The sequence below is a fragment of the Zootoca vivipara genome, chromosome 2 (genome assembly GCF_965207765.1).
Source record: "Zootoca vivipara chromosome 2, rZooViv2.hap1.1, whole genome shotgun sequence".
Classification (NCBI taxonomy): Eukaryota; Metazoa; Chordata; class Lepidosauria; order Squamata; family Lacertidae; genus Zootoca; species Zootoca vivipara.
This window is the reverse complement of record NC_142584.1, coordinates 19,491,417-19,514,908: the sequence shown is the minus strand read 5'-3', so window position 1 is coordinate 19,514,908 and position 23,492 is coordinate 19,491,417. Positions and strand designations below refer to the sequence as shown.

The 23,492-nt window shown below is 45.2% G+C and overlaps 1 protein-coding gene across 1 annotated transcript in view; it reads left to right on the top strand.

Moving 5' to 3' along the window:
* The window catches only part of ERN1 (endoplasmic reticulum to nucleus signaling 1), a 62,509-nt gene extending 53,115 nt beyond the window's left edge, over positions 1–9,394 (top strand). The window contains exons 16-22 of the mRNA XM_035103961.3: positions 130–229; positions 2,214–2,413; positions 2,654–2,801; positions 3,027–3,154; positions 3,987–4,110; positions 4,306–4,373; positions 7,433–9,394. Of these exons, the coding sequence (XP_034959852.2) occupies positions 130–229; positions 2,214–2,413; positions 2,654–2,801; positions 3,027–3,154; positions 3,987–4,110; positions 4,306–4,373; positions 7,433–7,639 (975 nt within the window). The 3' untranslated portion in view covers positions 7,640–9,394. The remainder of the gene's footprint in view (positions 1–129; positions 230–2,213; positions 2,414–2,653; positions 2,802–3,026; positions 3,155–3,986; positions 4,111–4,305; positions 4,374–7,432) is intronic.
* Positions 9,395–23,492: the final 14,098 nt, after the last annotated feature.

The window sequence follows — 23,492 nt, the reverse complement described above, 5'->3', positions numbered from 1 at the left end:
TGCAGCTAAATCTTCTGCATGTTCACTCAGAAGCAAGTTCCACTGTGCTGAGTGAGGCTTACTCCCAAGGAAGTATGCGCAGGACTGCAGCCTTAAACTCATTTTGACTTTGTTTATATGCAATTCTAGTATGTGGAACAGAAGGACTTCAGTCAGCATGGTTTGCAGCCGATCACCCTCTTGCAACAGACAATGTCTGGTCTTGCGTATCTCCACTCTCTCCATATTGGTAAGGAACAGTTTTATTTTAATATCCAACCACTGCAGTGGCTCAGTTTTTTCTCTCAGAGAAAATTAAGATACTTAGAGCTGGAAAGGAGCAACAGTAGTAGTATTATTGCTAGATATAAGGCCATCAGTGCCCCTTTGTAGAGTAGGCCTTAGTTAAGGGCTCAGTTATAATAGGGTTTGGAAAGATGACAACTCACTCCAGTACAGTGTGTGTGTGTGCTCCCCAGTGAAGCCTCAACAGTTTTGGAAGGCAAGAACAAATTTGATAGGGAAAGCAGCAAATACTATGTCCTATTGCATGGGTAGGCAAACTAAGGCCCGGGGGCCAGATCCAGCCCAGTTGCCTTCTAAATCCGGCCCGTGGACAGTCCGGGAATCAGTGTGTTTTTACATGAGTAGAATGTGTCCTTTTATTTAAAATGCATTTCTGGATTGTTTGTGGGACATAGGAATTCGTTCAGTTTTTCCCCCAAAATATAGTCCGGCCCCCCACAAGGTCTGAGGGACAGAGATCCTGTTAGGATCTCTGACTCACAAGTAGGACCCTGGCAGAGACACATGCCCGACTGGCTTGTTCTCTCCTTCCTGGGCGATCGTTCGGGAGCTTCAAAAGCTTTCTCCAGCCCGAACATCACAGCAACTGATGCAAACCGACATCAGCACACTTACTGATCCACAGAGTTTGCGCAATTGCGTAACAGAACTCAGTAGCGCAGCATTTTGGCTAATCTACTTTATTTGCATATAATATACTCGGAGCATTGCAACATGGCTTCCTCTCTCTCTAGCATCAGACAGCAAAGAGAATGAACAAAGGACAATAGTCCCACTTCAGGAAACACAGTAACACGAACATCCAGTTTCTGTCACTTCCCACTCTGTGGAATGTAAAACATATACAGTCATGTGATAGACAACAATCCCATGAATGCAAACACGGGGAATGAATCTCTAACAGGACTGGCCCCGTGCTGAAAAAGTTTGCTGGCCCCAGTCCTGTTGGGAACGTGGGTGGCGCTGTGGTCTAAAACCACTGAGCCACTTGGGCTTGCCGATCGGAAGGTCGGCAGTTCAAATCCCGGCGACGGAGTGAGCTCCCGTTTCTCTGTCCCAGCTCCTGCCAACCTAGTAGTTCAAAAGAGAGTACAGTGGTACCTCGGTTTATGAACACAATTGGTTCCGGAAGTCTGTTCATAAACTGAAACGTTCATAAACTGAAGCGAACTTTCCCATTGAAAGTAATGGAAAGTGGATTAATCCGTTCCAGACGGGTCTGCAGAGTACTCAGCCTGAAGCGTACTTAACCTGAAGCATGGGTATAATTGGTTCCGGAAGTCTGTTCATAAACTGAAGCGTTCATAAACTGAAGCGAACTTTCCCATTGAAAGTAATGGAAAGTGAATTAATCCGTTCCAGATGGGTCCGCGGCGTTCGTAAACCAAAAATTCGTAAACCGAGGTGTTCATAAACCGAGGTTCCACTGTAGATAAATAGGTACTGCTGCAGCAGGAAGGTAAATGACATTTTTGTGCGCTCTGGTTTCCGTCACGGTGTCCCGTTGTGCCAGAAGCGGTTTAGTCATGCTGTCTGTCTGTGGACAAATGCCAGCTTCCTCGGCCTGAAAGCGAGATCGAGTGCCGCAATCCCATAGTCACCTTTGACTGGACTTAACCATCCAGGGGTCCTTTACCTTTTTACCTTTCCTTACTATGTCCCGTTGTGACATCACATACTTCGCTAGAAGCACATGAGGTCTGGGGTCAGCATCTGAAAGTGCAGGTAAGGAACCTGAGTTTCCCTCTGGTGCAAAGTATGGTAGTAATGCCCTCCAGCCCACGCAAATTTAAAGGAAAACTGGGAAAGATCTGTGCTAATAAAGTATGTAACATAAGCCTATTTAATTAAGAGAAATGTATTTAAGCAATTAAATGGCTCTTTTTACTATTTAGAATCTCTCTCTCTCTCCACTTTCTTTATATTAGTGCACAGAGACCTGAAGCCTCACAATATCCTCATCTCCATGCCGAATGCCCACGGAAAGGTCAAAGCCATGATTTCCGACTTCGGCCTCTGCAAGAAGCTTGCAGTGGGCAGGCACAGTTTCAGCCGTCGGTCCGGGGTCCCAGGCACTGAAGGCTGGATTGCTCCAGAGATACTGAGTGAGGACTGCAAAGAGAACCCGGTAAGTTGGCTGGACTTCGTCTTAGGACTTGAGCCTGGGCCATATCTGGTTTTCAACATGGCAATATATCAGCAGCTAAATACTGTGATATGCTGATCAATATCACGATGTCTGGAATGTATCTCATACCTGCAGGTCTCATCCAAGGGTGCAAGAAAGTCCCTTATGTTGCTGCCAATAACTTGCATACTTTTCATTTGCTGATACTTTGCAATCTCTCTTTTAAAATACTTTTTACAGACACACACAGTGGATATTTTTTCAGCTGGATGTGTCTTCTACTACGTGATCTCTGAAGGCAACCATCCATTTGGCAAATCCCTGCAGCGGCAAGCCAACATTTTGCTGGGTGCCTACAGCCTAGACTTCCTCAATCTAGAGAAGCATGGTAAGCAAACAGAGAAGTTTTCCATTATTGTGAAGTGGAGCTCTGTACTTCTGTTGCTTCCAAAAAATAAATAAATGTATATTTATACTTGGAGAAAATACAGTCATGTTAGATAGATATAGTAGGAGAGTCAGAGTTCAAATGGAAACTGAACTTTGCTTGTGGAACTTCACAAAGTTGCAGAGACTCTTGTGTATACATATGTCTTTCTCTTTTTTTCAACAGAGGACATAGTTGCTCATGACTTGATAGAGCAAATGATAAGTACAGATGCTCAGAAGCGTCCTTCGGCTAACTGTGTACTAAAGCATCCATTTTTCTGGAGTTTGGAAAAGCAACTCCAGTTTTTCCAGGTGAGTCGCAACCCTGTGGTCTGCTATTTTAATTTCACAAGCTTAAATCTGGATTATATACACACTAGTCTCATTCAGCCTGTTAAGAAAACGGGCGCTAGAGGTGCGGCGGGGCCGCAGCCTTCCCTCCCTTTCTGCGCTCCGCCGCGGGGCGCGCCAGGAACGCAATTAAACAAAGCGCTCTCCCGTCGTGTCCCGCAGCCAAGCGCAGAGAGGGAGGGAAGGCCGCGGCCCCGCCACTCCTCCCATGGGCCAGGTAGGGTTGTCAGGAGGCGGAGGCGGCGGACCAAGATGGCGGCATCGGGTTCCGGGGCCGTGGCCCGTGGCGGGAGCCGCACCGGGCTCCCGCCGCCGCGGCCCCCGAGCCCAATGCCGCCATCTTGGTCCGCCGCTGCAGGGGAACGGGAGGCAGAGGGTTGGGGGGGGGAGAACGCACGTGTGTGTACGTCCCGCCTCTGTCCAGTCCCTGTGTCCGTGGGGCACATGCGCATTAGCGCGGACAAAGGGACACAGGGAATCTGGACACAGAGACACAGGGACTTTATTATATAGGATTTCAGAACCCTATACTGTACTGCATTTATAGGTAAATGTGGGCCTAAGGAGTGATGATTGTGCTGAGGGAGCTGCAGTCACTAAGCTTGGGGCTGCTGGAGAACTAGGCTTCTGCCATTTACTGGCACCTTTTACTCAACACAGGAATCTGCCTTATACCAAGTCAGCCTATTTGCCCATCTAGGGCGGCAGCTCTCCAGGGTTTCAGATAGGGGGGGGGGCACATAATTCTGGAGCTGAACGTCAACAGGCCATAAATGTGTGTTATCAATTGCAGGATGTGAGTGATCGAATAGAAAAAGAATCCTTGGATGGTCCAATAGTAAAGGAGCTAGAGAAAGGAGGCAGAGCAGTGGTGAACATGGACTGGCGGGAGCACATCACGGTCCCTTTGCAGACAGGTGAGCTTCATTTAAAACTTGTTGGGGCTTCTTAAGACTTACTGGTCACTCTTCCACTATAGAGTAAAAAAGCACTTGCAAAAAGCAAACCCACTTCTTTTATTTCTTTTTCTTTTGTGGTATCCAGCTACAAAGAGGAAAGAAATGGGCTGCTTGGCTTGAGTTTTTAATCATTCCAAGTTTTACTTCTTGCAGATCTTCGAAGATTCCGATCCTATAAAGGTGGCTCAGTAAGAGATCTTCTGCGGGCAATGAGAAACAAGGTACGCAAGTTCTGAGAAGCCAACTGAAAGCATGTTTTTTTAGGAGTGGAGGAAGTGGGTCATGCCATCATGTTGCTTGACCTCCTCATGCATCCACGGGGTGGACCAAGGAGGCTTGGTGCCTGAGGTGAAGCCCTTGTTGGCTGGTGGCACGCTGTACCACTGGAGCTGCCACCTCCCACCATCCTGCAGGGCTAACCGGGGGCTGGCAAAGCTGCATCCTCTTGGGAGCCACGGCTCCCAGCCATTCCCCCCTCCCTCCCTGGCTCGCTGTAAAGCGGGGGTAGCTTACAGAGAGCCAGGGAGGCTGGGAGGGGGGTCCCCGGCTCGCCATAAGCGGCTGCCGCTTTACAGCAAACTGGGGAGCTCCCATCTGCCCCTCCCTGGCAAGCAGCAAAGCAGGAGCTGCTTACGGTGAGCTGGGGAGGCTGGGAGGGGCGGGATCCCCTGCTCGCGGCTGCAGCCGCGAACGGAGGATCCTCTCTACATGTGGCTGCTCGCGCCACCTTGTCACCCCTGGAGATGTGCCGCTGAGACGCCACTGGGTGGGTGAGAGGCTCGCAGAGCGTCGTGAGGAATGTGCCACCCCCCCCCCACCAGGGTAGTCTTAATCCCACTTGCCAGGTTCTGCCCTCCACAGGGTTCCTTCCTTGAAAGCATTGGGAAGGCTGAATCCCCCACTAGATGTAGGCCTGGGTGATGGACCAGGACCAGGACCAGTATCAGAGGCTGACTGCAATGATGGCTTCACTCAGCCGTGTATCGCAAGTGAAATTGCCACCTCCTGAGTCCCTCTGCTTCTTTAAACTGCTTGGTTGAAGAGCATGCCCTTGCCTCAGCTAAACAGTTTTCTGGAGCCCCCGGCAATGCGGCCTCCATTGGACTCCCCCTCCCAAGGCAGGCCAGCACATGCTTGCCTTGGCACAGGGATTGGGTGGGCTCAGCCAGGCGGGGCTGGTGCTGCTGGCGGGCCCAGCGCTTGCCAGCAGCCCTGCTCCACGTGGCACGGACAGAGTGGCTTTGCACCCTTCGCCTGGGAGGCATGGAAAGCACGCAGACACATGGAGCCTAACAGGCTCTGTGTGCTTTAAAACCACTGGTGCCTAGTCTGTCTTCAGGGGGTGAGGTAGCGCGCTGGCAGCCTCACAAAGGAGCCCTAATATCCCTGCTGCTCAAACAGCAGGGCCATTGGTGCTCACTCAGCTAGGGGGCAGGAGCATTTTTGCCACCCAGCTGAGCAGCAGGCTGGGGGGCAAAAGCGCTTCAGCTCCTGCGGTGGGAGCCGACGCAGTTTTACCCCGTGGATTATTGCCGAACCGTGATGTTGAAAACCTAACATTGCCCAGCCCTCATCCCCAACACCACTGCTGCAGGGCACAGTCACACTGCCCTGGCAGCTCTGTGAGGCTGGGGGTTGGACCGAACGATCCCAGCCTCGCAAAGCAGCATGCTGGGCACACTCATGTGGAGGCTGTGGCTGGCTGAAGGCATTGGGCCATCATGTGAGGAATCTGCTGGAGCTCGGTGAAGGAAAGAGCTGGCCACAGTGTCTCCACTGCTTTGCCAGCCATTAGGCCTGGGCAATGTATGGATACATGACCCAGGCCTGGTATGAGGGGCAGAACACAATGGCGGCTTCACCCGGTAACATATCGCAGGTGAAACCAATGCTGCTGCTTCGTCGCTCTGCTACCAGGGCTGCTAGGAGCAGCATCGGTTTCACCTGTGATATGTTACCGGGTGAAGCTGCCTTTGTGCTCTGTCCCTCATACTGCAGAGGGAGGTGCATCTCCGGGCTGATCCTCCCTAGGCTTCTTCAAACTGCTCTGCTGAGGCACCCACACGTTCCCCAGAAGAGCAGTTTAAAGAAGCCCAGGGTAGGGACTTCATTAACCTGCTCTTGTGAGCCCAGATGCCTCGAGCCAGAAGGAAATTGGGGCTCATTCAGCTGGGAACAAGCTGCACCGTCCCTGCGGTTTGAGGCAGCCTATTCCTGGCACCTCATTGGCCTGGGGCCAATGCAGCTTGTTCCTTCCTCCGTTTCAACATCAGGGTACAGTGGTGCCTCGCTAGACGAAATTAATTCGTTCCACAGGTCAATTCGTGTAACTAATTTTTCGTCTAGCGAGTCCCAGTTTCCCATAGGAATGCATTGAAACTTAATCAATACGTTCCTATAGGCTCTGGGGGACTGGCGACGGGGCTTCGGAGAGGGTCTCCGAAGCCCTGTCCAATGCCGGCTGTGTGCAAGGCGGCTGGGGGAGAAGCTCTCTTCTCCCCCAGCCACCACCTTGCCTGACTCCCCCGACATGGAGCGCAGCTTCGGAGACCTCCAAAGTTGTGCTCCATGCTGGCTGAGTGCGGTGAGAGGCGGCGGGGGAAGAGCTTCCCCCGCCGCCGCCTCCCGCCTCCGGTGTGGGGTGCAGCTTTGGAAGCCTCCGAAACTGCACCCCATGCCAGCTTTCCGCGGCGGGAAGCTTCTCCCGCCGCCGCCTGCCTTCTCCGACATGAGACGGCTTCGGAGACCTTCTCCGAAGCGCCGTCTCATGCCGCTGGTGCACGGCGAGGCGGCGGGGGAGAGAAGCACTTCTCCCCCCACCACCTCCCGCCTGTCTTCCCCGATGGTGCGGTGGCAGCCACCGCACCGCTGCATTTTGGCTCCGCCCCCCCCTGACAAAGGAAGATCAGCTGTCAGCTTCCCGCGCTGACAGCTGATCTTCCTTTGCCGCCTTCTAAGGCCGTGCTTCATAAGACAAAGCGGCGGTCATAGAAAATTTTGTCGTCTTACGAATGCCTCGCGCAACGCAAAACTCTTTCGTCTAGCGAGTTTTTCGTTGTGTGAGGCATTCGTAAAGCAAGGCACCACTGTATATCGCCAGATTGCAGTGTTTGGGCTGGTGATATACATTGTGATGTTGAAAACCTGACACTGGTCCTGTGGCTCCAGCCTCGAGGGTGCCTGGTGGCATCCCCTCAAAAAAAAATGTGCCTGGGGCCATGCCTCTCCAACCCCTCTGAAAAATGGAATACCTTGTGATTCAGTCCTCTTTTCCTTCCAGAAACACCACTATAGAGAACTTCCACCCGAGGTGCAGGAAACCCTTGGTTCTGTCCCAGATGACTTTGTACGTTACTTCACCTTGCGGTTCCCTCACCTCCTTCTGCACACCTACCATGCTATGCAAATCTGCCACCAGGAAAGACTGTTCCAGCCTTACTATATGCAGGACTCAAGCAGCCACGTTCTTTCTGCAGATGGTGTTTGAGAGCCGGAGACTCTTTGTTCTTTGCACAAAACAGGGCTGTGAAACAGGCCCGTCCTTAGCAGGGTGACTCGAGGGATCGTCAGAGAGTTGAAAATCCTCTTTGAGAGACCCGGACTTATCAAACGTGCCTTGAACTCTCTGCCTGCTCTGACTCAGGAAAAAGGAGCTCCAGGTAGGACTCCAAAGAAGATGCAAAACTTGCAGAAAGCTTTATCCTACAGAAGTCAGGAGCAGTCGGAAGGAAACTCCTAAGAAGAAAAATGAAGGGGAGTATCTAAAACAGCTCAGCTTGGCACAAGCAACATTATTCTCAATGCCTACACTGTTTGCTCTTTACATATTGGCATTCAAGCCACTTTACTGCACAGAACAGTAAAAAAAGACAGACTGAAACCGTAACATTGCCAAGCCTCTATGGATCTCAGGAAGGAGCCTTTTAAGTGTAGCACACCATTTCCAGCCACTGTTGTTCCACTGCCATGTTGTGCACTTGAAGCAACCAGGGACGTTGATTTTTAAAGGGAAGTGGCAGATTCAGCAAAACAAACGCAGTGGTTCAGCGAAGAGGCTAGCCCTCCAAATACTAGTTTTAAAATAGTTTTGTGTAGACATAAAATTATCCTTGAAATCAACTGGAAGCATCAGTCCAAATACTAATAGCTGACAGATACAGAAGGATTGGCATGCTACGGTATTGCAAAAGCAGACAAATCTGGAAACCTCTGGACCAAGGTTTGGCTTTGGCTATAGTGCTGTAAATCCCTAATTCCTTTGGAGAAATCCATTCAGATGTCATTTCTGGTTTCTTTCCAAGAATGTGACTAGCTTTAATAGTGTGATTTAGATGCAACAGTTGACACAGCTAGAAATGCTCCTTAATTTTATTTGTAAACCTTAAGAAAACAGATGGCAGTTTAAAAAGGTACAGGAAAACCTGAGTGTTTTTAAAAATTTTAGAAACTCAGTCTCTTGGGAAGCTAAAAGAGAGAGAGAGGCATCTGCTTCCCATCTCAAAGGATGCAGTTTCCCTTTTCGGTGTCCCTAAAACGGTGGTGCACATGGCATGTGCAGAAAGCATTAAGAATCCCCACTGATGTGCTTCAATGTCATATTTGTAGTATTCTTTTACCAAAAATATTTATTTTACATATTTATATTTATTTAATTTTTACTTACAAAGTGGTACCACTTTGAAATGGTACAAGTGTAAAGCATGCCAAATCTTTTTTAAAATAATAAAAATAGTAAGTGAATAAACAAAAAAAGTAAAATCAGCTTTGGTGAAGTAATCTAAAAAATTAGGTTGACAAGGAAAAGGTATACTGCATCTTTTCAACCAAGCATATTCATTAGATCAGGATAAAATGTTCTCTCACATAAGGAAGTTTTTAATCTGTGTGGCTGTACTCTCTGTGTGTCTTAAAATGAATAAGTTATTAATGGTTAATTGTATGATTGGGCATTTGTATATGGGTATTTGGTTTTTTTGCTTTGTCTTTTGTCCTCATCATTTTTGGGCCTTACATTACAGGGAAATGGGGTTTTTTCCTAGTTTTATAATGCAGCAGCAGATATTAAGGTAAGATATGCAAATAAGGACGTTACAGGCTGTGAAAGCTTGAAAATGATGGTAGTCTTAACCTAACTTAATTGAAAAATCATATTTCCTATTTTTGTAGCTCTACTGTACAGTACTTTTATATTTCTTCTAAATAAGAAATTTACACAAAAATTAAAAGCAGATTTTGAAACAGTTGTATGGTGTCCTTTCATTTTAAAATGGTGTGCATAGGGATTGAGCAAATTCATGGAAAATAAGGCTATCAATGACTATGACCAGAGGCAGTAACATAGCTGCCAAGTTCCGGATTGACTTCTGGACATACGTAGAAGCAACTAACTTCTGGTGCCGCTCTGCCCATTTCCAAAATGTCCGTGGCGCCAGAAGTCGCTTCTACGCATGTCTGGAAGTGCGTAGAAGCGATTTCCGGTGCCCATGCGTGGGCAGAGCAGCACCAGAAACATGGCCGTCGGCAGGAGCTGCTTTCCGGAGGATTTACGGGATATAAATCAATTCAGGAGACCAGCAGAAAACGGTAAGAAAATACCGAGGTTTCCCAGGGGAAATGGGGTGCTTGGCAGCTATGGGCAGTAATGCCTCTAAATACCAGTGGCTGGAACCTGCAGGAGAGCAGAGTGCTTGGATTCTGGCTCGCTTGTTTCCACCCAGGCCACTACAAGAACCAGGATACTGGTCTGATTCTGGCTTGAAGAGAAAACCGGAAGTGTGCCAGCTTACTGTTCCACACAACAGTTCTATGGCAAGAACACACCAGGAAGGTGAGAGTGCCAATTGATTACCCTTCTGTGGAGTGTTACGATTATATAACTCTGCAATTACAGCTTTAAATTTCTCCCCCTAATTAACTTCATTTTAAATATAAGCAGAACTAAATGAAAAATAAATGCTGGCGTGTGCATACATACAACACTTAGGAAGAACGTCCTGACAGTAAGAGCTGTTCGACAGTGGAATTTGCTGCCAAGGAGTGTGGTGGAGTCTCTTTCTTTGCAGGTCTTTAAGCAGAGGCTTGACAGCCATCTGTCAGGAATGCTTTGATGGTGTTTCCTGCTTGGCAGGGGGTTGGACTGGATGGCCCTTGTGGTCTCTTCCAACTCTATGATTCTATGAACACCCCCTGCTTGTCACATGAAGATGGCCAAACACAGGGAATGTAGCAGGCCTTACCTTTGCTTGATTTATGTTCAAGTAGAATAACTGCAGATGATTTTCTGGTGCGTTGCTGGGACATTGGAGAGTTGAGATGAAGTCCTAGGGCTGCCAGAATCGTCTGTGACCCATGAGATCAGGACATTATATATAAAAAAAACCTGCAAGAAGAATAGATATGACAGTGTATCCGTTCCCCGTGGTACAGATGGACAGGGGAACTTTAGCCTGCATCAGCCCCCACCCCCTGGTCTGTGTAGCAGCTGATAGACCATAATATGTCTGTGCAGGCCAGTTTTAGAGTGTTAGTGCAGGTTCAAAGAAGGACCGAAATAAAAGTTTCACTGTACTGTATTCTCCGACTTTGTCTGTGTACACAACCAGACTTTCAAAGCATATCTGCTCCCCCAATAATTCTGGGAACTGTAGTTCACAGACCTACAAGTCCTAGCACCCTTCGTAAGCTACAATCCCCAGGTCTCTTGGCAGTGTATGTGCTTCAAAAGTCCCCTATGTACGCAACCAGTATGGGAAACTGCTGTCTCGATGTTAATGGCACAAGAGTTCTTTATACATGAGGCAGAATGCCCTACCATCCACAAGGAGGCAGTAACAAGGGACAGCCTGACAAAATACAGATCTACAGTTCTTTTCTACTTCAAATTAGAACTATAAATGGTTTCAATAGAAATAAAGGCATTGGATAGGGCAGGAAGAAGAGGGAAGTGCTTCTAGCAGAACTGTTACTCCACTTCAACTCAAAGTATTCAAACTGCAAAGCCTAGTGGCCGATGCAAATGAATATTGTTATGAGTTTGAAGTGTTAAGCTGGGTGCCAGGCCTCTTTAAAACCTGGATGCAGCGAGTGTTAGGACAGGCTAGCTTCCTGAACCCCTGGATCCAGCAAGTGTTAAACTATTAAGCCGGGCTAGCTTCCTGATGAGGTAAGGGGGGGCTCATGGCAAATGATACAAGCCAGAGTAGAGAGTAGACAGGAAATGCAGCAAGCTTGGGGGGGGGGACGGGGGACAGAGAGCAAAATGTTTGATTTCTGTTTGAATCCAAGGCTGCAGCTATGGGAGAAAGACAACCCTTTTGGGGTGTTCATGCTGTGAACAGTTCCATCATAGGTTCAGGTTGTATATATGTGTAAATAAGCCATATATCATGAAGACACCACAGTCTCCGCAGTGCCTCATTTCCAAAAGGAAACAGGAACCCTGGGTAAGCGTCTGGAACCCCTGAAATCTGGCACCACTCAGGAATTGGGTGGCATGCGACAATATCTGTCCCCACAAATGAGTCAGAATGAATGCTCAATTACCACTGTGTAAACTTTGTGAAACTTTGCCTGGAGCCCAGTAACCAAAGCTGGCTTTTTAGAAGGCACGCACGCACATACAGTTGGCAGTGGGCAAGCAGCTTTAGATAAGGCCCCATCTCACCAAATCATGGGGGAGACTAGTACCGTAAGTGAAGGATGAGTGCATGCCTTTTTCATCCCTCTGCTACTCCCTACTCTGCTCTCTGGGGAGCAGTTTCTGTTGCTATGTAACTGCATATGAAACTACAATGAGTCATAACTGAGAAGGATATCGGGTCAGGGTGGAGCTAGTGGAAGCACAGCTGTTTTTTTATCAAGTCCTGTATTCAGGTGTTATGAAAAGCTGTTATGACAGCCATGACTCTGCTTTTATCTTCCTCTCTGCTAAACCAAGACATTATATATATATAAGACTATACAACATGGGACATATGAAGGGTCTATCTAGCCTAGTACTGTGTCTCCAACAATGGCCAGTTCTAAGCAATGGATGCTGCACATTCCATTTCCTGTTGAAAACATGCACTCAGTGGCACAAGGTCCATTATTATTTATTAAATTTGTATACAGCCCTATACCCACAGGTGTCAGGGTGGTGGTTCACAGTGAATCCTCAGGGCAATTGGAGAGAACCCCCAGCACATTTATTGGGAGGAAGAGAGAGAGGAGGGGGATTGTTGCATCTGGCAAACCAAAATGCCTGCTCCGACTGAACAATCAGTGAGATTCAATACATTGAATTCCTCCCAAAAACTGCAACAGCAACAACAAATAAAAATAAGCAAACTGCTGTTTAAAACATTATCATCAATAACAACCATAAAACCATATGGACAATAGCACTAAACAGCAATACGCAACAGCACTAAAAACATGCTATCAGAAGCTCCCGTTTTAAAATGTCAAACAGAATAAAACAGTCAAGTTCTTGTTAGAAAGTTGGCCCTCGGCCCCAAAAGAAATAAATAACCAAACTTGGAAGAAGTAGCATAGCAACCAAACTTCGTCAATCAGAAGCTCAGCTGGCCAGAACCTTCTAGCATTTCAGTACCCACAGTACTGCTGTTTATTAAGCGGGCCGCCATATTGAATTGGAGCTAGACTCAGCTAGAAAACAAAGGCGAACTGAATCAATGGCCTGGGAAAAATAAATTGCAATATTTATATGGAATGGGGGGAAACCATGAATCAAACATCAACTGTTAATAGATAGAAAGAAGAGATGAGGTTTTTCACTCCCCGACTTAGAGCTCTACCTCTACAGGGCTGGTTTGGCTTAATGAATGGATTACATTAGAGGACACCAATGTGCTACATCTTGAAGGCCGCGATAATCCATATGGGTAAAATGCCTATTTGATATATAATAAAGTGAGGGTCCATAAGGGTTTCTTGAATCATGTGATAAGAAAATCCCTGTACAAGATCTGGGAGAAATACAAAAGGTTGGTAGAGCCAAAGATACCCTTATGTACCTCTCCTGCAGTCAAAAAAAAGGAATATGAAGAAGGAATGGCCCACCTATCGAGTACTGCTAGAATTTGTTAAAGATAAGCCAATGCTGAAGAAATATGATGGAATTAAAAGCCACTTGACAGACTGGCTCCAGTATTTTCAAATAAGCCAAAGATTAAGCTTAGATAGAGAGAGGGTCTGGCAAAAGAAACATCCAAGTTTGAAAAAGAGCGAACTCACAATAAAGGAAAACATATTTCAATAATATACAACTACTTATTAGAATGGGAAGTGAAAGAAGAGCAAGTTAAAGCTGTAATGGTGAGATGGGCACAAGAACTTGGATATAATATTTATATGGAACAATGGGAAAGATTATGGAGGAAGGAAATAAAATTCACGACATGCTACAAACCTAGTGCTTTACAGATGGCACCATACTCCAGCAAAACTTGCAAAAATGTATAAAGGTAGATCACCAACTTGCTGGAGGTGCAAAAAAGAGATAGGGTCATACTTACATATGTGGTGGAATTGCACAGTCATCCCGGAATTTTGGGACAAATTATACAATGAATTTTAAAAGCTATTTAGATTTACATTCAGAAAAAGACCAGAAGATTTCCTCCTAGGAATAATGTCGGTGGAAATCATGAAAGATATAAGACCATTGTTTATGTATGGAACAACAGCAGCCAGAATGTTAGTGGCAAGAAATTGGAAAAATGAAACAGCACCTACGATAATAGAACGGCAGAGACTTATGACCAAATATATCGAATCAGCAAAGATGTCAGGGAAAGTAAGAGGGCTTTATAAACCAGTATATAAAGAATGGAAAATATTCAATGATTATTCAAAAACATATTGTCCAAATAACAATCTCCTTGTGGAACTAAACTGATCCTTGTAAAATACAATTTGTAAATGTTAATTTATAAGAGTACACGAAAATTACTTAGGGTAACAGAAGGCTGTGTGCTAAACGTAAATAAAAACATAGGTACGATGAGAAGAATTGGAAGCTTTTTATTTAGAAATTTAATGAACGATTCTATAAGATTGTAATTTATGGTTTTGTATGTTTTGCTTCTTTTTCTTTTCTTCTTTTATTGTTCTAATCATTTTTTTCTTATTTTTATGTATGTATGTATGTATATTTGTATTTTAACTCAATAAAGATGATTTTTTTGGGGGGGGGACCAATGACCTCATGCTCCTTAATAGCAGCATTTCCTACCATAAACCAATTAATCAGTTACCCAGGGGCTTGCAGAAACCCAGCATGCATGCCCTCCAACATATTAATTTATTATTATTATTATTATTATTATTATTATTATTATTATTATTATTACCTCGCCCCATCTGACTGGATTGCTTCAGCCACTGCACATTGACAAAGCACAAGTAGAAGAACAGCCCTCAAATAGGGTAAGGTTTGAGAATAATATGTTAAAGAGAGGTTTAAATAATGAGTTAAAGGTATGATGTATGAAAACTGCCAAAGATGAATTTAAATGAAAATCAGATAGGGGGGATTTGAGGAAGCCCAGTTAATTATGTTTAGAAAGTTAGAAGATGAAAGTAAGATGAATTGTGGGTTTTTTCCTCTCTTTTTTGTCTGTGTTTTATTTTCTTTTTTGTGTATTTTTGTATTTTGTATATCTTTTTCATTCTTATAAAATGAATAAATATGATTTTTTGGGGAAAATAAAAATAAAAATAGAAGAACAGCCCTCTAAGATAACATGGAAATTCCCCAATTTGCTTCATACCTTCCATGTGCCAAATATGTGCCCTGCCTGTGAGCCACAGCCCTTCCCTTCTGCCATTCAACGACTGGCTGAAACAGGCCTAGCAATTACTCATTCATCAAATAGCCATTCCCACCCTGTTGATAAAAAGCTTACGGGAAAATGATGCTCGCTCTCAGAAATGCCATCAATCATAACAAAACAAAATGACTACATTATAGACCTAACTGTTATCAACAAGTTAACGAGATCAATTACCTCACAAAAAGAAAACTAGAATATACAACCTATTGATCCCTGTGTACACACCCTACATTTACAACACCCACCCACAATATTGGGAACTATAGTTTAGCCTCACAGAGGTCCAACTCCCAGCACCCTTAACAAACTACAGTTCCGGGGTGGGGGGGGAGATAATGTGCTTTAAATGTATGGTGTGGACACAGCTAGGTCAGTTACACTGAATTGTATTTATAAGTTTAGGTAAGAAAACTGCCCCTAGTTCTGAGACTGTATCATTTTGCACTTGCTGATAGTCCAAATTGATGCCTTTTCACCATGGGCAGAGGAAGGGGGTGCAGTGGGTGCAGTCCACCCCGGGTGTCACCACTGATGCCGGGTGACTCAACGCGGGGCGTGCAGCGCACTCAAGCCACGCGTCTCTCCTGGGAGAGACACGGTGGCTTGGGCGTGCGCAGGCTCCACACTGCCCAAACGGTTCGCCCACTGCCTCCCCCCCAGCTGTAGGGCAGCTGAGTGGGAGGAGGCAGGCAGACTCCGGAGACCCCACGGTGCGCCCCATCGCTATGGGCAGCTCGTCCTGCCCCTGGGCACGCTGCCCCAGGTGCCCGAGCAGCTTCCTCCGCCGCTGCTTTTCACCCCTCCTTTTCAGATGAAACAAAATTCTGCACAAGTTGCAGACAATTCAAACTTTATTTCCCCCCCCACACACACACCCAACTCCATATAAATAAATCCGTTTCCTCTAACTTTTGCTGGAAAACAGAGAGACAGGCAGAGGAGGGCATATTCTGCATATTCCAAAACCCATCAAATATGTTAACAGTAACCATTTCTCTTCCTTTTCCTGCCATTTGAGGTTGGTAGGTGGAGAGACTTCATCTCCTTTCAATCTCCCCCCCCCCCAATCCCCCGGCAGCAAAAAACGTGCCATGGCCTTTACCAAAGGTGTCATGGGCTTTGAAGATGCTCAAACTTGGGATGAAAGAGAGAAATGTGCTAAGAGGAAGGCATGCTTGGCAAACCCTCACCACGATCAATTCCTGCCTGGAAACCTATGTCCCCACTGTGCAAGGACACGTGGATCCAGAATTGGCCTCCACATTCACTTATGGACTCACTGTTAAGACCGTATTTATGGAAGACAATCTTACTTGGCTACAGGTGATCGCCAAAGGAGGAGGTGGTGGTGTGCTCTTCAATATGTGCTCCAACCTTTGTTGGCAGCCTGTTATTTCATTGCCCACATATACTTCTGAGCAGTGCCGGATTTACGTATAAGCTAAACAAGCTATAGCTTAGGGCCCCACTCTCTTGGGGGGGGGGGCCAAAAATTAAAGGAAACAAAACTGGATGTACTTTGATAAAATACATATTTTGTTATGTGCAAATGGCTTTAGATACCTCTTAGGTCCATAAATTACCATATAGCATTGATTCAACACAAAAAACAGCGACAATTTGTTGTTGACAAAGGACAGGTGGACATACAAAGAGCACCATTATCTTCAGTAGCTTAGGGCCTCATCAAACCTAAATCCGGCCCTGCTTCTGAGTAAATTTAGCCATGCAAAAGAGAGACTGTGGCTTGCTATTATCAAGCCCTCCAATTCCTCTAGAAGACAGCAGGCTTTGCCTCTAACTAAACATGTATAGAACCAGGGAGGTTGTGACATGAAAGCAAAATGTCTGTTGCAAATAAGTCCTATGGGTCTAGCTAAAGGGGAAAGAGCTGCAGACCAATATCTGATTTCACAAGGGAAACAAAAATGCAGAATGTTATACGAGGCTGTCTTTATGGCTGTTTTATTTAGACAGTTTGGACAAAAGACATTTTTTTCTTCCAACCAGTCATTCTGTTCTCATCTTGCAGCATCCTGCTAACAGCAAATGAGATCTACGGGTTGCAAACGCTGTACTTTGCTGCCCCCTTCTGGACTACTCATCACGTACAGTTAAAAGCTTAGGATTTTTGAAAAGAGATTAGGGAAAAGATGGCTTTCTCTCTCTTTCTCCGATTTCTAATTTGTTTGGGGGCAGTAAACATTCATCCCAATTTGCTTGCAGGGTGTCTGTTTTCCTGTTAATAATTTACCTACCCAAACTTTCCAATGCATTTTCCCATCACTTTCTAAACAACAAAAAAACCACATTGTTTTAAAAGTGGAATTGTTACGTTAGGGCAAAATAAAGTCTTTCACTTTTAAATGTGCGTTCCTGTTGGGGATGACAGGAGTGAAGATATTAAAAACTGACCAGAAACTGTTTATGCATGCTACAACAGCAGTTAGAACTTTATTAGCCCAAAAGTGGAAACAGCAAGAATTACTGGCAGTAGATCAACGGCAGACGAAGATGATGGACTATGCGGAATTGGCTATGCTGACGGGGGGGAAGTCTGAAACCAGAGTGACCAAAAGTTCCAGAGAGAGTGGAATAAATTCATTCAATATATAGACAATCACTGTAAACATATAAAGACACTAGCTGGACTGAGATAAACTTTGCAACATTTAATAGAAGAAATTTTCTACTTGTGCTTTAAGTTTTAAATAATTCAAGTTTAATGTAGAATTCTGACGGTATAAATGTGTGAATTAAAATGTTTCCTAGAAAAACCAGATGACAGAATGGAGGGAAGTCAAAAGCTCGACAGAGCTAAACATTTCTAAAAGGTGATATGTTACAATATTGTTAGAAATGGAAAATTAATAAAAAATATATTTTGAAAAATAAAATAAAATAAAATGCTCTCAGGTGAGGGGGGGGGAATTAAATGTGCAAACCTTGAGTTTCAGCATGTGGTTGAATTCCACATCACTACCAAACTCAGCTAAGAGTACTTCAAGACTTCTGGCGGAAAAAGCTTATATCTGACACATTACACAAGACACGAGGAGTACACAATCAATAGAACACTTGCCCATTTCTTTCTCAGAAGCAAGCCACAAAGTATAGCCCAAAATACTAAGATCATCTCTACAGACCAACACGCTAGCTTATTAGAAAGTGGGTTATCTTTTTACTTTTGGAAGCCCACCATACAGAACCACAAACCTTGCTTCCTAGTGGAGGCGCAGCATTGTGCCAGAGACCAAGCAAAGCATATGTGGAGAGCTTGGTTGTGGGGGTTCTGCTACGTCCCTCCTCACATCGGAATGAGCCTTGGAGAGTGCTAAGAGAAGAGCAGCAGCCAGAAAAGTGTGTTTCAAGCTAAATTTACTATCGTTACTATTTTCTATAATATATAAAAAAATCAGTACAGTTGATTTGCGTGTTGGTGGTATTATGCTTTTTTTACACTATAGTGTAAAGGGCCTTCTTGGTAGTGGCGCCCGCCCTGTGGAATGCCCTCCCACCAGATGTCAAAGAAATAAACAACTATCTGACTTTTAGAAGATATCTGAAGGCAGCTCTGTTTAGGGAAGCTTTTGATATTTGATGAATTATTGTATTTTAATATTTTGCTGGAAGCTGCCCAGAATGGTTGGGGACACCCAGCCAGATGGGCTGGGTATAAATAATAAAAATTATTATTATTATTATTATTATTAAATTTTAAATCTATCCCAACCAGTCTGGCATAATGTATATTGGACTAAAACCTGGGAGAGCAGAGTTCATAATCCCCACTCAGCCATGAAGCTCACTGAGTCACCTCGAGCCAGTCGCAATCTCTTAGCCTAACCTACCCCACAGGGCTGTTGCGAGGATGAAATGGGGAGGAGAACCACGTACACCACGTTGAGATTCTAAGAAGATAAAGGTGGTATATAAATGTGAATAATAATAATAATAATGTATAACAGGAGAAAAATCTGGTATATATCTCACATTTTTAATTTTGCTTTTCAGCTCTGCTTCCTAACAAAAGAGACAAGACTGGAAGACACATGTTGGTAGGTTAGGTAACCCCAACTCCTGAAGTACTGTCTAGTTAGTACCTCAGTGATCCAAACATCAAAAACAATGCTGCAGAGAAAGGTCTACTAAATGCAAGAGAAATGTCTCTGAGTTTACCATACAATAATGCCAGCATAGGGTGAGGTGGGAACTGGGGAAAGCAAACACCAGAGATGTAGGAAGATGGCGGAGTGTGCAATCAACTTTGAAAGGGCCCATCACAAAAACTCCTAGATGTATTTGTCTGCAATTTGGCAGCTTCCTTACCCAGGAGCACTTTCCTCATGTTTGCAGTTTTCCATCCATTTGTCCACGAAACACATGGGGACTTTAACCAATTCTTTGTTTACCCATCCCAAAACTTTTAACAGCTGAAGATTCAGGAAAGCAAATCCTTCTGAAATTTGGCACGGTTCATGACAAGGGGCAGCATTGCTTGCAAAATGCATCCAAACCTGCCTCAAAATAATTATATTTCTTTAAAAAAACAATAAAACCCCCCAAACTTTAAAAAGGTATCTATTACAAAAGCCCCTGGACCTATTTGCCTGCAATGTGGCACACTTTAGCAACTCCGAAGAGACTAATAAGGCCTGAATGTTTCATCAGCTTCTGACAAAAGGGGGGGGAAAGTTGTACAGTACCTGTTTTTTGTTTCTCAATCATGAATGGGGGTGACGATGAAGCAGGCTCGGATAAACCTGGAGCCAAATTTGATGGCCTACAAAGCGCCTCAGACCAAAGGGAGCTACTTCCTAAACTGCTTCAGTGGGGTTTGAACTCATTTGAGATGCCGCCTCCATTCAACTGACATGAGCCATAAACTATATTGCTACCACCACCACCACCACCCCCCCAAAAAAAACCCACCTCTTTATCTTATTAAAATACAGACTACTGTAAACAGGCCTGGTCTGTTGCATTGCCTAACCCACCCACACCATCTTCAGCTGTGTCTCTCCAAAGACAAATCTGCCATTGCTGTGCTAGAAGCCCAGAGCCATTAACAGCTGCTCATCGTCTCAATTTTACATGCTCATCATTTCAGCTCCTTTTCTAGTGCAGGGCTATAGTGGCAGGTGAAGCCACTTCTGGCAGAATTTCCTTTCTATTTAACTTAAACCACCGGAGCCTGTAAAGCTGGCTTGTGGAAAACCTGGATCTTGGACCCACCAGATCTCCATCTTCCCTTCCTGTCCACTGCTATACTAATAGCTCACACAGCCCCTCCTGCCTGTAGGCTGTTATGTGAGGTTTTGCCCCAGCTCTAGTTGTTCATTGGCCTTCCTTTTTTAAAGCTCTAAACCAGGCATCCCCAACCTGCGGCCCTCCAGATGGTTTAGCCTACAACTCCCATGATCCCTAGCTAGGAGGACCAGTGGTCAGGGATGATGGGAATTGTAGTCCAAAACACCTGGAGGGCCAAAGGTTGGGGTGCCTGCTCTAAACCCTTCCCCAGCCATTCTTTGCTTTGCTGGCTGTTGTTGCCACTGTCTCACGTCTTTAAGGAATTGTGACGTTTAACCAGACCCCACCATAGACACACGTAAAGGGCGCATAGGGAAGATTCACCTTGAACATTTCCTGGTGTGTCGGCCTGCTATTAGACACAAGAGGAAGTATAGGAAAAAATAATAATACCATAACTGACAAGCCTTTATCCACCAACCCTGGCCATATGCTGTTGTGTGTGTGTGTGTGTGTGTGTGTGTGTGTGTGTGTGTGTGTGTGTGTGTGTGTGTAGCTGTTCTGCCTGGAACAAACCCACCTGCATAGCGTAAATCAACCTGCAAAATTAATCTCTCCACATCCATACCTTCATGTCCTTGAGGAGGCCTCGGCATTCCTAATGCTAGACTACAAAGGGGAATGTCACCTGCTTCCTCCCACATTTAAGTTCTATATGCTACACCTGGGAGAATTTCATTTTCAGGCAATGCTTAAAGATACAGACATACCTCAGGTTTGGCCAGCCTATGAGCTCCTGGTTCAGCGTCCTTCAGCTTCCCCCACTTCCTTCTGGTCATCAGCTCAGGGCTCCTCGTGACCTTGGTTCCTATGCGAGATTTTGCCCAAGCCTGTTAAAACTTTAGTTTCTCCTCCCCTAACTTCGAGACTTTGCAGCCTTGTTTCCTCAGGCCTCTTATTTTAGGTGCATGATACATTTGCCTGCTGTTCCTTTCTTCCTTCAACCACCCTGACAGGCCCAGCCTCTCTGTTGTCCTTCCGATCAACATACTCCTTGCTGTCTTGTGGGTTTCCAAAAGCCATCTCCTCCAAATATTCCCTCCTCAACCTGCTGACTCCTTTGCCTTTCTTCTCCACCTGCCCAACTGCAACCTACACCCACAGACCCCCGTTTATTGATCAATTGCCAACTCTACATTTTTCTATCAGGCACCTGCCCAGGCTTCCTGGATTTAGCTTCCTTACCTTTTTCAACGCATCTTTCCAGTCATTCTTCTTACTTCAGGACCACTAAGAGGCAGGTACAGAGGCCCCAAACTGAGCTTTCTTTTAAAAAAGAGAAGTGTCTCTCGTCTTCCTAGAAATGTAGTTCTGCTTCGGCCTTTTACCATTCTGCTCCATATGCTTGCAGCAGTCAGTTTTGCCATGGTTAACAGCATTTCATATTTATAGGGCCAGACTTGGTGTGCATATATAAAATGCTGTTGGGGGTGGGGAACATACCCCATAACCTTCCTTCGCTGCTCATAACATCTTTTTTGTCATTCCCCTCTAATCACTGGAGTAGTTAGGATAAAACAACTTAAAGCAGCAGACCCCAATAAAGAGAGTTTTGTTCCTACGCCTAGTGTACTTTTGATATAAGGGTAGCCCCACACCCTTCTTGATGTATAAATTCAATCCATATTTGGCTAGATTTTATTCAGCCTTTTTCTGCCAGTTAACCTTTGCCCACCTCATCTTCATTTCTCTCTGATCATCCATGGACTTCTCTCTTCAGTTTCAGGCTGTCCATTTTCATTAAGCCATAAACCTCCAATGCTTTTATTAATAAAGTCACATGTTCTCCAGTGCAAATGGTTCTGCTCTATGTAAGGGGTGGAACACAGGTGGGAACTAGCTTGAGGGCAGTACTGTGTACTACGCAACCTTTCAAGGGCTATATGACAGAGTGGGGCGGAGAAATAAACATAAATTTTGCCATTGTACAATACAGGCCTCTCTATCTAGAGAAGCAAGAGACATTATTCATAATTGAAATATATGGTCCTGTCAGGGGAAAAACACCTGGAGTCCAAAGATGGACCAGTGAAGGGTGCAGCCTAGGAAAAGGTTACAATAGTCAGATAAGAGGCCTGGGGGAGTCATTTGCCCCTAGGCCTGACATTCCCCATCAGCTGGGCAGTCACCTCCAAGAGGCCAGTGGTTCCACTATTAGCTTCACTGCAGAAAATGTGGGTTCTCCAATGGAATGAGGCCTGTAAGTTGATAACAAAGTCCCTTGTCTAGAAGCTGTAATTTGCATGTACTTTCCTGTGAAATATATAGGTAAAGGACCCCTGACAGTTATGTCCAGTCACAAACGACTCTGGGGTTGTGGCGCTCATCTCGCTTTACTGCCCAAGGGAGCCGACGTTTGTCCATAGAGTTTTTCCAGGTCATGTGGCCAGCATGACTAAGCTGCTTCTGGCGAAACCAGAGCAGCACACAGAAATGCCATTTACCTTCCCGCTGGAGCGGTACCTATTTATCTACTTGCACTTTGACGTGTTTTTGAACTGCTAGGTTGGCAGGAGCAGGGACCGAGCAATGGGAGCTCACCCCGTCGCGGGGATTCGAACCATCAACCTTCCGATTGGCAAGCCCTAGGCTTTGTGCTTTAGACCACAGCGCCACCCGCGTCCCTTTTGTGAAATATATAGTTTATATCATATTTGATGGGTATACTTGAGTTATAGCAAGGAGGTGCTGTACAATTTTTGCAACTGCCTCCCATCTTTGCCCTTTAAGGCCCTTGCTGCTTGTCAAAAAGTCGAGTCACTTTTGTCCCTAGAAAGGTAAAATGCTCAAGGGCTCATACTTATGGAAAATCCATTTAAATCAGATTGCACAGATATGTTGCATACAATTAATATAGTCAATTCCTATAACAAGGGCTGGCAGATACCTAAAACCACCCAGCATGTTGCTTCGGTCACAATCATCAATTCATCCTTTTTTTTATTTACAATCCGTGTAGCTCGGATGTGCCACAAAGAGGTTTAAGATTTCTCTCCTGTGATCCCCAGGTGGCAGCAAAGAAAGATCTACTATCAGGCTTTGAGAAGACTAAAGTTTTAGAGGCACCCTGATCATGAAAAGGCATACCTTCAATGCCCAAGTTAACCTATAGGAGAATATTCTTCCCAAATCTCCCTATATCCATTGCTTATCAGCAGACCTCATGATAGCAAGCTACAGTAGTTAATGGAT